Source organism: Mustela nigripes, chromosome 1 (assembly GCF_022355385.1).
Source record: "Mustela nigripes isolate SB6536 chromosome 1, MUSNIG.SB6536, whole genome shotgun sequence".
Classification (NCBI taxonomy): Eukaryota; Metazoa; Chordata; class Mammalia; order Carnivora; family Mustelidae; genus Mustela; species Mustela nigripes.
This window is the reverse complement of record NC_081557.1, coordinates 99,919,314-99,934,696: the sequence shown is the minus strand read 5'-3', so window position 1 is coordinate 99,934,696 and position 15,383 is coordinate 99,919,314. Positions and strand designations below refer to the sequence as shown.

General features: G+C 39.1%; 1 protein-coding gene across 2 annotated transcripts in view; it reads left to right on the top strand.

Moving 5' to 3' along the window:
- ATM (ATM serine/threonine kinase) overlaps nt 1-15,383 on the top strand; it is a 123,467-nt gene that overhangs the window by 38,379 nt on the left and 69,705 nt on the right. For both annotated transcript variants that reach the window (XM_059418019.1, XM_059418010.1), the window contains exons 20-28: nt 285-484; nt 2,822-2,904; nt 3,001-3,156; nt 4,231-4,306; nt 4,438-4,568; nt 7,154-7,274; nt 12,081-12,254; nt 13,546-13,715; nt 14,655-14,901. In XM_059418019.1, coding sequence (XP_059274002.1) covers nt 285-484; nt 2,822-2,904; nt 3,001-3,156; nt 4,231-4,306; nt 4,438-4,568; nt 7,154-7,274; nt 12,081-12,254; nt 13,546-13,715; nt 14,655-14,901 — 1,358 coding nt within the window. The remainder of the gene's footprint in view (nt 1-284; nt 485-2,821; nt 2,905-3,000; nt 3,157-4,230; nt 4,307-4,437; nt 4,569-7,153; nt 7,275-12,080; nt 12,255-13,545; nt 13,716-14,654; nt 14,902-15,383) is intronic.

Sequence of the window (15,383 nt, the reverse complement as noted above, 5' to 3'; positions counted from 1 at the left end):
TCCGTTGAAGGGCATTTAGATTCCTTTTTCTCTAATTACCAATATTGCAATGAATTTGTCTGTGTAGATTTTCTCATAGATTATTTCTGGATGACAGAATCCTAGGGTAACTTTCCATGAAGAATTTTGAAGCTGTTAGTATGTAATCTATTTCACCATAATCTTGCTTTCCATATACTTTTCTTTTTTCCCCCCCCATAGGCAGGAAGATATTTGAGCTAATGTTCAATATATGTGTTTGCTGTATCCCTCTCTTAGTTTTAATAAGTGCTTTTTATTTTCAGGTGCCATGAATCCTTTAGCTGAAGAACATCTGTCAAAGCAAGATCTACTTTTTTTAGACATGCTCAAGTTCTTGTGTGTGTGTACAACTACTGCTCAGACCGGAACTGTGTCATTTAGAGCGGCCGACATTCGGAGGAAATTGTTGATGTTAGTGGATACTAGCATGCTAGACCCTGCTAAATCTCTCCACCTACGCATGGTGAGTTAAGGGAAAGAGACACATCTTCAGTTATCTCTTTTGTTGCTGGATACATGTAACAGACTGACATGTTATAATCATGTAGTACCTTTGATGGCTTTAAATTACTTCCTCGAAGCATGAGTCTGATGCTAGTTATGAAATACACTTTTTGTGTAATGTACTGTGAAAAAATTTTAAGTGGATCCTTAAATGTTAAAACTTCATGGACTCTGGATAGATTTACTATCTTTGGGCATAAATAATTATTATAAGTTATTTAGAATTAGGCTAAGAAACACAGACTCTAATGTAAAAATAATATATAACCTTGTAGTTGAACTCTGAATCTTGGCCTTGACCTTAGTTTATTTGCTTTAAAGTTTGTTTTTGCTGTAAGTATTTTGTTTCTTCACAAATTTTTTTAAAATTCCAGTTTGCTAATATACACTTTAAATATTTTTTGATATAATTTCAAAGTGACAGTAAAGTTTCAGTACAATAGGAATTCTCCTGTTCCCTTCATACACTTGCACAGTTAACATTTTGCCAAATTTGCCTTTTCATTTTCTCTTTCTGAGTGTGTGCATGCTCTCTCTCTCTCTCTCTGTCTCAGGCACACACACAAACACACAGACACACACATACGTCTTCTGAACCATTTTGAGATTAATTTGCTGATGTGATGCCCCTTATTCTTCAGTGTATGTGCTAAAAACAGTGTCCTCTCCTACATAAGTACAGTCTAATTGGGAAACTAACATTGTAGCATTGCGATTAGCTGTGAAGTCTGTTCAGTCTCTTTGAACCTGGAGCACTTCCTTAGTTTCTCCTCTTTTCTGACCTTCATATTTTTAAATAGTACAACCAACTCGCCCTCTAGGAGCCCTCACTTCAGGTTTGTCTATTTCCGGTAATTAGATTTAGATTTAGGTTTTGGTGAGAATGTCAGAAAAGGAATCCCTCTCCTGCCCTACTCCCAACAGTCTGTCTTTCAACTGATAGATGAAACTTCCAGCTCCAGTCCAACATTGTAGAATTTGTTTTCTTCTCTTTCCATATTTGTAGCTCCGTTTTCCAGCAGTAAGAAAGCTGGCTTCCCACTTAACTTCAATACAGTTACTTTTTTACTCAGAATTCTTTTATGTAACTTTTACCCCCTGACTGTGTAGGCCATCGTCCCCTTCGCCCCAGCACCAGTGAACTCTGAGGGAGAGCCTCTGGCTCAGTGGGTGTGCAGGGCGAGTCCACGGGCACGTCCCCAGGCCCGGCAACTTGGCAAATGTGCCTGTGTTTCCTCAGCCCTGGGAAACACGCCAGGGCTTGATTAGAACTTCTTCAGTCAGGTGGGTTAAGTCCCTGGTGGAATCCCTTGTCATGTTCCTGTGGAGGTGAACAGACTGGTTGATCTCCACACCCAGCAAAGATGCTTGGTTGAGCCCTATTTGTTTCCCTGGTTTTGACCCTGGCAAACTAGTCAAGTCTCCAGCTCTGGCCAGTGAGGAGGGCTATGTGCTTTTCTTGAAGCTTTGGTGCTTAAAATCAGTTGAAGACACTCAGAAACATCACATGTTGACTCTCAAGGCAAGTATTTAAAATGGTCCAGGTTAGTCTTCTTTTATAATATCTAAGGAATAAGAAACCTTTTTCTACATACAGATGGTGGGAAACAATGTCTTTTCTTTTCTTACTATAGCTAGAAAGGGATTTGGCAGCTCTCAGAAACCTTCTGCCTGCTTGCACTTACCGTGATTTTTACCTGATGGTTGCTGCGTGCTTCTTGGTGTCCACAGTAGTATGGGGAACCCTACACAGTTGCTTGATAAGAGGGTAACTCAGGGTATTTATGACTTTTTCACCACCCACCATTATCTCTGCTGTCCAAAATTCATTCCTGTAACTGTTTTTACCATTGAAATCTCATCCCCAGGCATAACAATAGTTTCAGATTCTTGCTCAGGATCTTAACCCCAACCCCAACAGTGAAAACAACTACCTACCTAAGGAATTCCGCAATAAATGCTAGACAGTTACATTCATTTTCTTTAGTCCTCACAGGAAGCTGGCCGGGTACATGCTGTATCCACATTTTATAGGTGAGAGTCCAAAGGCTCAGGTGACAAGGCCAGTTTTTTAACCACACAAGTAACAGGCTGGAGTGCCAGCATTTGAATCCAGCTCTGTTTAACTTCAGACTTTTTTTTTTTTTACCATCTTGCCTCCTTTAGAAATTCGGTGGTCTTTTTTTGTGTGCAGGTGTGTATGTGTGCCTGTGTTGATGAATTTATGGTTTTATATATATACTTAAGCGAATGATTTATGAAAAAAAATAATTTTTTCACCCTCTAATTATCTTAGTATCTAGTGCTTTTAAAGGAGCTTCCTGGAGAAGAATATCCTTTGCCAATGGAAGAGGTTGTTGAACTTCTAAAACCACTCTCGTAAGAAATTAAAACCATGTATTATGTTCACTTTAAATTTATAAATGAACTGCTATGTTCTGTTATACTCACAAAGGTAAACTTTCTCTGCTGCAGCAACGTGTGTTCTTTCTATCGCCGTGACCAAGATGTTTGTAGAACAGTTTTAAACCACTTAGTTCCTGTAGTGAGGAACCTGTGTCAAGGCGATATGGACGCTGAAAACACAAGGGATGCTCAAGGGCAGTTGCTAACAGTGATTGGAGCATTCTGGTAGGTGCGGAGCAGTGTGCGGAGTTCTTAATTCTCTTTTGCTACTCTGGATACAATTGCCAACTTTGCGTTTCTACCTTAGTGATGTAGGCTAATGTTAAATGTAACTATATGCAACCTTTGACAATAGTAGAATGTAGCTTCTGTCTCCCTCAGCTGCTTGAAGAACTAGCGAACACATTGGTTGTGTCTCTCTCTGGGTGTTTTTTGTGTGTAGTCACAGTGTGACGTATCCTGATGATATTGACAGAGGGGCACATATGTATAATTTAGAACCCTCAGACCCAACAGATCGATAAGGCCTTCTGAACTGATATAGAATATGGTTTTAAAATCTTTGTTATAAGGACAGAACTTTGCAGGGGCTCCTGGGTGGCTCAGTGGGTTAAGCCTCTGCCTTCCGCTCAGGTCATGATCTCAGGGTCCTGGGATCAAGCCCTCCCACCGGGTCCCCTGCTTAGTGGGGAGCCTGCTTCCCCTCTCTGTCTGCCTGCTTTTCTGCCCATTTGTGATCTCTCTCTTTCTCTGTCAAATAAGTAACTCAAAAAAAACTTTAAAAAAACCACAGAACTTTACAAATGTTTTCCTTTTAAAACAAGTTCATAACATGGTTTGCTGAAGTATGATAGCCCCTAGAGGAGGCATAATCATATAAAACAAATAATACACATTAAAATGAACTTTTTTTTTAAGATTTTATTTATTTGTTTGCCAGAATGAGCAAAAGAGAGCATGGGCTGGAGGAGAGGGAGAAATAGACGCCCTGTTGAGCAGGGAGTGCAACACAGGTGCCATCCCAGGATGACCTGAGCTGGAGGCAGATGCTTAACTGACTGAGCCACCAGGCGCCCCTGAGATGAACTCATTTTCAACCTAACTTCTTTTATGAAAGTTAAGAATATTGACTGGTATATGCCACATGATGAGAATTAAATTTAGTATGGAAAGAGATTTTGGAAGAATAAGAATAATTAGAAGTTAGAAAAAGTGTAATACTCAATGATTTATTTGTTTTTTACACTGTGCTTTTACTGGAATAATTATTTGACCTTGAAACACTTAACTTTATTTCAGGCACCTGGCAAAGGAGGGGAAATGCACATTCTCTGTAAGAATGGCACTAGTAAAGTGCCTTAAAACTTTGCTTGAGGTGAGTTAGTCTATGTTAATTATTAGTAAGGTCTCCACTGAAATTTCTAAAGTAGCCTTTGTTTCTTTTTGTCAGCCAGTGATTTTTCTCTTATTATTTTATTTTTGACACCATTTGTTCTTTTCCCATAGACCGATCCTTACTCAAAATGGGCTGTTCTTAATGTAATGGGAAAAGACTTTCCTGTAAACGAAGTATTTCCACATTTTCTCTCTGATCGTCATCATCACGTTAGCATGTTGGCTGCTGAGTCCGTCAACAGGTAATGGGGCCTGTCTTCCCGCAGTTCTGGGACGCTGCAGGTGGTAGGTTGTGTAGCCAGGAAGAGGCCTGCGTTCGCTGAGAATACACTGTCCGCCTGGCAGTGATGCTTTCCCTTAGTTCTGACAGTCCCATCCCCTGGACAACCCTACTGCCTAGAGTTTGTAAATGAAAAGTTTGAGAGAGTAGGTAACTTGCTCGGTGCCGTCCAGGCAGTAAGTGGTGGAGCCGAATAAGGTGTGTCGGCTCTCACTTACGGGGCGGATGGACTGTTTGGATAGGGCTGTGATTTTACAGGAGTTTGTAAAATGAAAATGAGCACTTTTCCCCATGTGCTAATTACAATCAGATTCATGTGAGTGAATGTATAGTTAGGCGTTGGAGTAAGCCTGTCATAGAGACCTGTTTAATGTTCGAGTCCTTGCAGAAGCAGTGTTAATTTCCCAGGACTGCATGTTTCTCAGGTGGTCTGGGTGATTTATAAGATCTAAATTCTGCGCTATCTCTGCCTTTCCTAGCTTATGCTCCTTATACGTAAAATACCTCTCGCCTTTTTCTCAGTAGCATGTATGACCACTTGAAGGTGTTATATTTTAGGGGCGCCTGGGTGGCTCAGTGGGTTAAGCCTCTGCCTTCTGCTCGGGTCTTGATCTCAGGGTCCTGGAATCGAACCCCACATCGGGTTTTCTGCTCAGCGGGGAGCCTGCTTCCTCCTCTCTCTCTCTGCTGCCTCTCTGCCTACTTGTGATCTCTGTCAAATAAGTAAATAAAATCTTAAAAAAAAAAAAGAATGAAATGTTATATTTTAAATATAACACATCTGGCTTAAATAGAAGCTGCTAGAAGGCATTGGTTTTTTTATCTGTTTCGTTCATTGCTGTATACTCAGCACCAAAAACAGTAATGACGTGGTTGGTGTTCAGTAATTTATAAAATAAATGAATGTTTGAAAAAGGAATTTATGCTTCAGAAAACACCAAAACTGAAAATCATTTGGGTAACTACTATTTGGTTGTAAGTAATCCATAATTAATGCTTGCTAAAAAGAAGTTCCCCAGCAGGCACGTAAATGTATATGTTAGTTATGTGTGCACAGTGTGTGTGTGCACAGTAGTCAGATGTGTGCACAGTCTGAGTATGCTGATGGTAGTGTTTTCCCAAATTAATCATGTCTAATCCCTCTGGTATGGGATGCTTTTCAGGACTTGCTTTTTAAGTGCAAGTAGCTCATGAATGTGAGCTTTTCTTCAGTCCTTACAAGATGGAAGATAAACACAGAAGCTAAAGATCTGGGGGTGTGGAGAACCATAAGTTAAATGTAAGAAAACAGTGCAGTGTGGCTTTGGAAAACCTCTTGGAAGATTTAAAAAATGTATACATTCAAGAATGGCATAATATAACATCCGTTGGGACTTTTTTGGGTTTTTTTTGTTTGTTTGGTTGGTTGGTTATTGCTGATATTTAATATTGGGCTATTTTAAGAGATGTTAGAGAAACTGGAGCAATCAGAGGAGCAGCAAAAAGTGTAAAAACGGACGCCTGGGTGGCTCAGTTGGTTAAGCGGCTGCCTTCGGTTCAGCTTGTGATTCCAGAGTCCTTGGATCAAGTCCTGCATTGGGCTCCTTGCTTGGCGGGGAGCCTGCCTCTCCCTCTGCTTGTGATCTCTCTCTTTCTGTCAAATAGATTAATAAGATCTTTAAAAAAAAGTGTAAAGGCTTTGGTTACTAAAAAAGCAGAAGGGATAAAATTGAGCAGAGTTGTTCTTAAATATGATAGGATATTATGCAGAGAGCACTGATCAGCTTTTTTCCATCACATGAAGAAATTAAATAGATCATCAAGGCATAAAGCTATCCACTTTGCAGGATAAAAATCACTTTTTTTTTTTTTTTTTAAGTGGACTGCATGCTGGGCATGGACCCCAGCACAGGACTTGTAAGATCTGAGATCTAGATCTGAGCTGAGATCAAGAGTTGGACATTTAATCAACGGAGCCACCCAGGTGCCCCAGGATAAGATCACTTTTTTAAAATTAGAGCATGGGGACAGGAGCCGAAGGCTTGGTGTTTGATCAGAGGATAATTTTTCTTTATAGGCTAGTTTGAATTTAGGACTGTTCAAGTTTGGGCAATATGCTAAAAGATTTTTTTTTTTTAAGATTTTATCTATTTATTTGACAGGGAGAGAAATCACAAGCAGGCAGAGAGGCAGGCAAAGAGAGGGGGAAAGCAGGCTCCTTGCTGAGCAGAGAGCCTGATGATGTGGGGCTCGATCCCAGGACCCTGAGATGATGACCTGAGCTGAAGGCAGAGGCTTAACCCACTGAGCCACCCAGGTGCCTCAAGCTAATAGATTTTTTTGAGATCCTTCCAGTTCTAGGAGAAAATGGAGTATATTTTAAAGACCTGACATTAACCAGTGGATATAAACCTGTTTCAATGGGATTAGATTTCAAAGGTTTTTAAAAAGAAGGCCCAGTATACTATTATATCTTACAATGTGATTTATTTGTGTCCCATGACATGCTTTAGAAAATAATGTTTAAGGTAAAAAATTATTTCACTTTTTGCTTTTTTTTTTTTTAAGGTTATTCCAGGATATGAAACACAGAGGCTCGTCCACATTATTGAAAGCACTTCCTTTGAAGCTTCAGCAAACAGCTTTTGAAAATGCGTATTTGAAAGCTCTGGAAGGAATGCGAGAAGTGGTAATTTTAGCAATGCATAAGTGCTCTTATCATATACTTCTTATAATTATGTCATCTGTTACTTTACCAGTGTGGCCTAGGGCAGTGTGCATCCACCAGTTTACTAAAACAACTGTGCGACTTAATTGAAATTGGTTGGAATTGATCCAATAATGGCAATATCTTTGGTTCAACTTATATGTACTATTTTTTTGTGGGAAAAAAAAGATTTACTGGATTTTTATGGGAGTACAAATGGCTTTCTTATTTTATTAAAAAAATTTTTTTGAATTGAAGTAGGGCTAACCTACAATGTTGTATTCATTTTGAGTGTGTAACATAGTAATTCTGTAAATTACTAGTGTCCGTCTTAAGTATAGTCACTATATAGCATTATCACAGTATTATTGTGTATATTCTCTGTGCTGTGTTTTTCATTTCTGTGACTTATTTTATAGATGGAAGTTTGTACCTGTTCATCTCCAGTCACTGTTTCACCCATCCCCCCACCCACCAGCCCTCTGACAACCACCAGTTCTCTGTATTTAAGAGTCTGATTTTTTGTTTTATTTTGTAGATTCCACATTAAGTGAAATCATATGGTGTTTGTCTTCTTTTTAACTTACTTCACTTAGCATTATACCCTCTAGATCCATCCGTGTTGTTGCAGATGTCAGGATCTCCCCCGCCCCATGGCTGAGTAATCCCCATCTCTCACACACACCTGCACACACACCCACCCACCCGCCACATCTTTATCCGTTCATTTGTCAGTGGACACTTGGGTTTATGTCCATCACTGGGATATTGTAAATACTGCATAGGCATGCATTTATCTTTCAAATTAGTGGATTTTTTCTTCAGTAAGGTCCCAGTAGTGAAATTTTGGGGTCATAAGGGATTCCCATTTTCAATTTTTGGAGGAACCGCTACACTGTGTTCCCCAGTAACTGCCCCGGTCTGCGTGCCCACCAGCTGTGCCTGAGGCTTGCCTTGCTCCCACGACCTCCCCACACCTGTTCTTTCTCGTCTTCCTCGTACCGGCCATTCTGACAGCTGTCAGGTGATGATCGCTCACTCTGGTTTGGGTCTGCGTTTCACTGATGCTGATGTGTCTGTTGGCCATCTGTATGTTTTTGGGAAAATGTCTGTTTAGGTCCTCTGCCTATTCTTTAATTGAATTGTTTCTGTGTGGAGTTGTAGAAGTTTTTTTACAGTAAATATTTTGGTTGTTAACTCCTTATCAGATGTATCATTTGCCAGTATCTTCTTTCATTCAGTAGGTTGCCTCTGAGTTTTGTTAATGGTTTCCTTTGGTATGCAAAAGCTTTTCATTTTGGTGGAGTCCCAGTGCTTTACTTTTGCTTTAGTTTTCTTTGCCTTAATAGACACATTCAGAAAAATGTTGCTAAGGTCATTGTCCAAGAAGTAACTGCCTGTGTTTTCTTTTAGGAATTTTATGATTTCAGGTCTCACATTTAGATCTTTTTTTTTTTTTTTTAAGATTTTATTTATTTATTAGAGAGAGAAAACACAAGCGAGGGAAGCGGCAGAGGGAAAAGGAGAAGCAGACTCCCCGATGATGAGGGTGCCAACGTAGACTCCCTTCCAGGACCCCGGGATCATGACCTGGGCTGAAGGCAGATGGTTAACGGACTGAGCCACCCAGGCGCCCCTCTCCTTTAGTTCTAACATCCATTTTGAGTTTTTTTGTGTATGGTATAAGAAAGTGGTCCAGCTTTATTTTTTGGCAGGTTGCTGTCCAGTTTTCCCAGCACCATTTATCGAAGATACTATTTGTTTTCCATTGTATATTCTTGCTTGCTTTGTGGTAGGCTAATTGACCATGTAAGTGTGGGTGTATTTTTGGCCTCTTTTTTCTGTTCCATTGATCTCTGTGTCTTTCTTGTATGCCAGTTCATGCTGTTTCGGTTACTGTCGCTGTGTAGTGTATCTTGAAATCTGGGATTGTGATACCTCTAGTTTTGTTCTTTTTCAAGACTGCTTTGGCTACTTGGGCTCTTTTCTGGCCCCATACAAATTTTATAAGGTCTTTTATTCTATTTCTGTGAAAAACGCTATTGGTATTTTCATAGGAATTGCATTAAATCTGTAGATTGCTTTGAATAGAATGGCCACTTTAACAATACTCTTCTGATCTGAGGCACAATACATATTTCCATTGTTCTGTGCCGTCTTCAGTTTCTTTCATCAGAGTGTAGGACTTTCTCCTCGTTGGTTAAACTTGCTCCTAAGTTTTTCATTCTTTATGGTACAATAGTGAATGGCATTGTTTTCTTAATTTCTCTTGCTGCTCCTTCGTTATTAGTGTATGAAAGTGTAACAGAGGGCCGCTGGGTGGCTCATTTGGTTAGGGCTGCTTTTGGTTCAGGTTGTGATCTTGATGTCCTGGGATCGTTGCCCCACATTGGGCTCCCTGCTCAGCGGAGAGTTTGCTTCTATTTCTGCCTTCGACTCCCTCTGCTTGTGCTGTCTGTGTGTCAAATAAATAAAATCTTTAAGAAAGAGTGCAACAGATTTCTGTGTATAAATTTTGTATCCTGCAACAGTATGCTGAATTCATTTATGAGTTCTAATAGTTTGAGTTCTAATAGTTTTTAGATGGAATTGTTAGGATTTTCTATGTGTAGTATCATGTCATTTGTAACTAGTGACAGTTTCATTTTCTCCATAGCAATTTGGATGCCTTTTACTTCTTGTCTATTGGCTGAAGCTAGGACTTCCAGTACTGTGTTGAATAAAAATGTCAAGAATAGACATCCTTTACTTGTTCCTGATCTTAGAGGAAATGTTCTTTTTTATTCACCATTGAATATAATCTCAGCAGGGGGTTTTTCGTAGATGGCCTTCATTATGTGGAGGTTTGTTCCTTCAAAGTTTTCTTTGTTTAGAGTGTTTATCATGAAAGATGTTGTATTTTGTCAAATGTTTTTTTGCATCTATTGAGGAGACCATAGATTCTTGTTCTCCCTCTTGTTAATGTGACATATTATGTTGATTGATTTGTGAATATTGAATCATCCATGTATCCCTGGGATAAATCCCCTTAATTTCAGTGAATGGTCTTTTTTGATGTTTTATTGAATTCATTTTGGTATTATTTTGTTGAGGATTTTTGCATCTGTGTTCTTCTGGGATATTGGCCGGTTTTTTTGTTTTTGTTCTTTTTTTAAAAAAAAAGTTTTATTTATTTGTCAGAGAGAGCACAAGCAGGTAAAGTGGCAAGCAGAGGCAGAGAGAAGCAGGCTCCTCGCTGAGCAATGTGCCCGATGTGGTACTCGATCCCAGTACCCTGGGATCATGATCTGAGCCAAAGGCAGACACTTAACCAACTGAGCCACCCAGGTGTCCTATTGGCAGTTTTTTGATTACTGATTCAGTTTCCTTACTAGAAACCTGTCCAAAATTTATGTTTCTTCCTGAATCATTTTTGGGATTGCCTGTTTCTAGAAATTTATCCATTTGTTCTAGGTTGTCCAATTTATTCCCATATAATTTTTCATAGTATCCTCCTATAATCCTTTGTCTTTCTGTGGTGTTGGTTGTTACTTTTCCTCTTTCATTTCTGATTTTATTTGAGTGTTCTGTCTTTTTTTTTTTCCCTTGATGAGTCTGACTAAATAAAGATTTATCAATTTTGTTGATATTTTCAAAGAACCAGTCCTTGGTTTCATAGGTCTTTTCTGTTTTGGGGGGGGGTTTTTTAGTCTTTTATTCGTTTCCTCTCTAGTCTTTATTTCCTTCCTTCTACCAATTTGGCCCTTTGTTCTTTTTCCAGTTCCATTTGGTGTAAAGTTAGGTTGCCTATTTGAAACTTTGGTTGTTTTCTTGAGGTATGCTATACACTTCCCTCTTAGAACTGCTTTTGCTATGTCCCAAAGATTTTGAACTATCTGTGTTTCCATTTTTGTTTCCATATATTAATTTTCCTCTTTGATTTCTTCACTTACCCATTGGTAGTTCAGTGGCATGTTGTTTAGCTTCTGTGTGTTTGTGTTATTGTCTTTTTTTTTTTTTTAATTTATACTTCCGTGGTTGGAAAAGTTTGATATGACTTCAGTCTTCTTAAAATAGCTTTTTAAAAAATAAGATCTGATTAGAGGCTAATTTGGAGAATAGGGAGTGGTAGGACGAAGTGGATTTTAAAAAGTGTTCTAATAGGGAAGATTAAATTATGTTGGTCTTTTTTAGTGAACCTTATGATTTCAATATTTCTTAGAATATTTTTTTAAAAGATTTTTATTTATTTGAGAGAGAGTGTGTGCCCACATGCACAAGTGGGAGTGGGTGCGTGGGGGCAGAGGGAGAGGGAGAATCCCAAGAAGACACCCCACTGAGCACAAGTTGAGTTGGAGCTTGATCTCACATCTGTGAAGTCATGACCTGAGCCTAAACTATGAGTGGGATGCTCAACCGACTGAGCCACCCAGACACCCTTAGAATGATAATTCTCTTTAGTAGCGTAATTACCTACAGTTTGTTAACCCATCTTCACTCCTCCCCTCTGATAACCATCAGGTTGCCCTTCTTGTAGGTTCTTTCTTGTTTTTCTTTATTGCTTTATACTTTACTGTGATGCTTGTGAATTCTTTGCATAAGATCTTATCAAAAACAGCTATTCCTCTACAACAACTTTGATATTTTCTCAGATCTCTGGCTGGCCTTGACTCCATCGCTGTGAGATTTAACAGTGGTCAGTGGCTGCTTATTAAATGTTATAATGGGTGAATAGATTTTAGACTGATAGTCTTCTTTGCAATGTTTGTATATTTACATTATATTATTATTTTTGAAATTCTTTTCAAGTCCCACAGAGCTGAGAACCCTGAACTTTTGGATGAGATCTGTAACAGAAAATCTGTTTTACTGATGACGATAGCTGTGATTTTATGCTGTAGCCCAGTCTGTGAAAAACAGGCTTTGTTTGCACTGTGTAAGTCTGTGAAAGAAAACGGATTAGAACCTCACCTCGTTAAAAAGGTACATGTAGATGAATATTTTTTATTATCCTCCTTGTGTGACTTTTAAATAATTTAAAAAGTTAAAGCTTACTTTAAAGTGGCACTTGTTAAAGACTTGGAGACGATTTTATTTTTTAGATTGGGAATATTGGAAAGTAGTTAACTCTTTAAATAGTGTTTGTTTATTTGGATGCATTATCATTTTTTCTGTTAAGCATTTCACAAAGTATTCATTGAACTAGCAGGGATGAACGACATCTCTTCCCAGACCATGCCCTCTGGAGTTGCGTTTATTGAGGAAAACACATGGAGAAAACGAGCAGTAGCAGGTGTTTTGCCTGATAGATTCTGGGTTACAACCTTGGGATCTAGCATGGCCAGAATTCAGAGCAGGGAGCGGGGAAACCCCTAAGGTGTGCGACTGGGGAAGGAGCACTTGGGTCCAGTCATGTAGTTAGCACCAGCACGGTATTTTGGAATGCCCGCCTCTGCCCTAGTCTAGCACCTCAGAGTTCATGGTTTGGAAAGTTCCAGACCTTTCCATTGTAGGTGTTTGTGTGATGAACCCAGTGATAGATCAGTGGCCTGATTTCCATGGAACTGGCTGGTAGGCCAACCTGTAGGTCCTTAGTCTCACGCAAGCTAATCTATCACCTCTCAGCATTAAAACAAAAAGTTTTTTTTTTTTTTTTAAGTATACCGCTACACTACCTAATTATTATTATTTTTTTAAGATTTACTTATCTTAGAGAGGGAGCAGGGGAGGAGTAGAAGGAGAGGGAGAAGAGAATCCCAAGGAAAACCGCCCCCTCCCGCCCCTCCACCCTGAATGCAGAGCCTGACACGGGCTCCATCTCAGAACTCTGATCATGACCTGAGCCAAAATCAAGAGTCGGACACTTAACCGACTGAGCCACCCAGGGGCCCTCCACTACCTGATATTATAAGTGGATTATAGTGGTTGGATTTTTCTCCTTTAGATCTAGGACTGAGAACTATTATTTTCCTTTAGGTCTTCCTTTGAAAGATAATCAAAGGTTGAACATAGCAATATATTTTTTCCATTTTTATTCATTTAACATGTACTAAGTGGTTGCCGTGTGCTATGCTCAGTGCTAATTATATTAAATACGTGTTTCTCATTTAGTCTCTCTGAAGCCCAGGTACTGTTATTATCCCCATCTCCTAGATGAGGAAATCAGGCTATAGAATGCTTGAATGATTGCTTCAAAGTTAAACTGTAAATAGAAGATTTAAGTGATTTATTTTTCATTGTTTTCTTAAAGCATTGACTTTTCTGATCTGTGCAGGTTTTAGAGAAAGTTTCTGAAACATTTGGATATAGACGTTTGGAAGACTTCATGGCTTCTCATTTGGATTATCTGGTTTTGGAATGGCTGAATCTTCAAGATACTGAACATAGTTTATATTCTTTTCCTTTTATTTTACTAAATTATACAAATGTTGAGGATTTCTATAGGTAGGTCTACCTATGGCACACATGAAATATGTTCATTTTTAAATGTGATGGAAATGTTTGGCAGCCCCTCTCCCCCACCTTACACACACGCACGTTCATACACCCACACACCCCTTCATGTGCACATGCACACACATGGAGTTGGAAGGCTTGTAGTATGAGAAGCAGGGCTGCTTGTTTGAATCGACATGTGTAGAAGGGAATCACTAGACTTAGGGTCTGGTCCGAGCTGTGTGAGTTCGGACAAGCCATGCAAGCACCCCCTCGGCCTTCGTTTTTCCATCTGTACAAGGGAATTACAAGGTCTTGAAGGGTTCTTTCAGCTTCAGTGTTTGATAATCTTCCCTATGACAAATCAAAGATAAATTGTTTCTCCTTGCTACTGCTTGGCTATGGACCATTTTGTCATTATTTTTATTAGATTTAAAGTTTAATGTAAAAGTACTTATTTTGCTAATTCTTAACTCTTGAGAAGAAAATTTTGAAAATGAAGAGGATTGGAACAACTAAAGAATAGTGTTTGGGTATCAGGATGATGGGAAAATAGTTCGTAATTATTCAGTGGCCGTTCTTTCATTTTAGCAATAACAGAATTTACATTAATAGTTTGAATTTGTAAATTTCTTTACATTTCATTTTACATAAACGAAGTAATTTTGCATCAGTCAGTTATGCAAAAGAAATAAATATAGTTCACAGATTTTTTTGCTCATAGAATTAGGGTGGTATAGTCTCAGATCTGTTTCTTATATTTGATTATTTAGAATTTATTTAACTTCATTTCTCCATTTATAGAATTAGAGTAAGAATGCTTAGTGATCTAGATAAGGGGGCGTGCTCATGGTTACTAAGTAAAGGATTTTTTTTATTTTAAGAGCTATGTTACAAAATTTGACAAAAGCTATGTATAACATATACTTCAAAATTTTATATTTTCAGATCATGTTACAAGGTTTTGATCCCACATCTGGTGATTAGAAGTCGTTTTGATGAGGTTAAGTCCATTGCTAACCAAATTGAAGAGGATTGGAAAAGCCTTCTAGCACATTGCTTTCCAAAGATTCTTGTAAATATTCTTCCTTACTTTGCCTACGAGGGTCTAGGAGACAGTGGGATGGCACAGCAGAGAGAGACCGCTGCCAAAGTCTATGATACCCTTAAAGATGAAAACGTCCTAGGAAAACAGGTATGACTTCGCTTTTACCTACTAATCCTCTAATTTTTCCCTCCTTCCTTCCTTCCTTCCTTTCGTAGGCTCCAGGTCCAACCTGGGGCCTGAACTCCTGATCCCTAGATCACATGCTCTGTGATGTGGGTCACATGCTCTGCCAACTGAGTCAGGCAGGCTCCCTGTCCTTATCATAACCTAACTCATTAGAGATATAACTTCACAGTTTTAACACTTTTCATCATTTATGCAGTAAAATTTAAAGTGTAGTAATTCCTATCTAGGATAGGCAATCTGTGAATTTTTTTATTTGCTCTTTAAAAAAATTATTTATTTGGGGCGCCTGGGTGGCTCAGCGGGTTAAAGCCTCTGCCTTCAGCCCAGGTCATGATCCCAGGATCCTGGGATCAAGCCCCCCCCATCGGGCTATCTGCTTAGTGCAGAGCCTGCTTCTCTCTCTCTCTCTCTCTCTCTCTGCCTGCCTCTCTGCCTACTTGTGT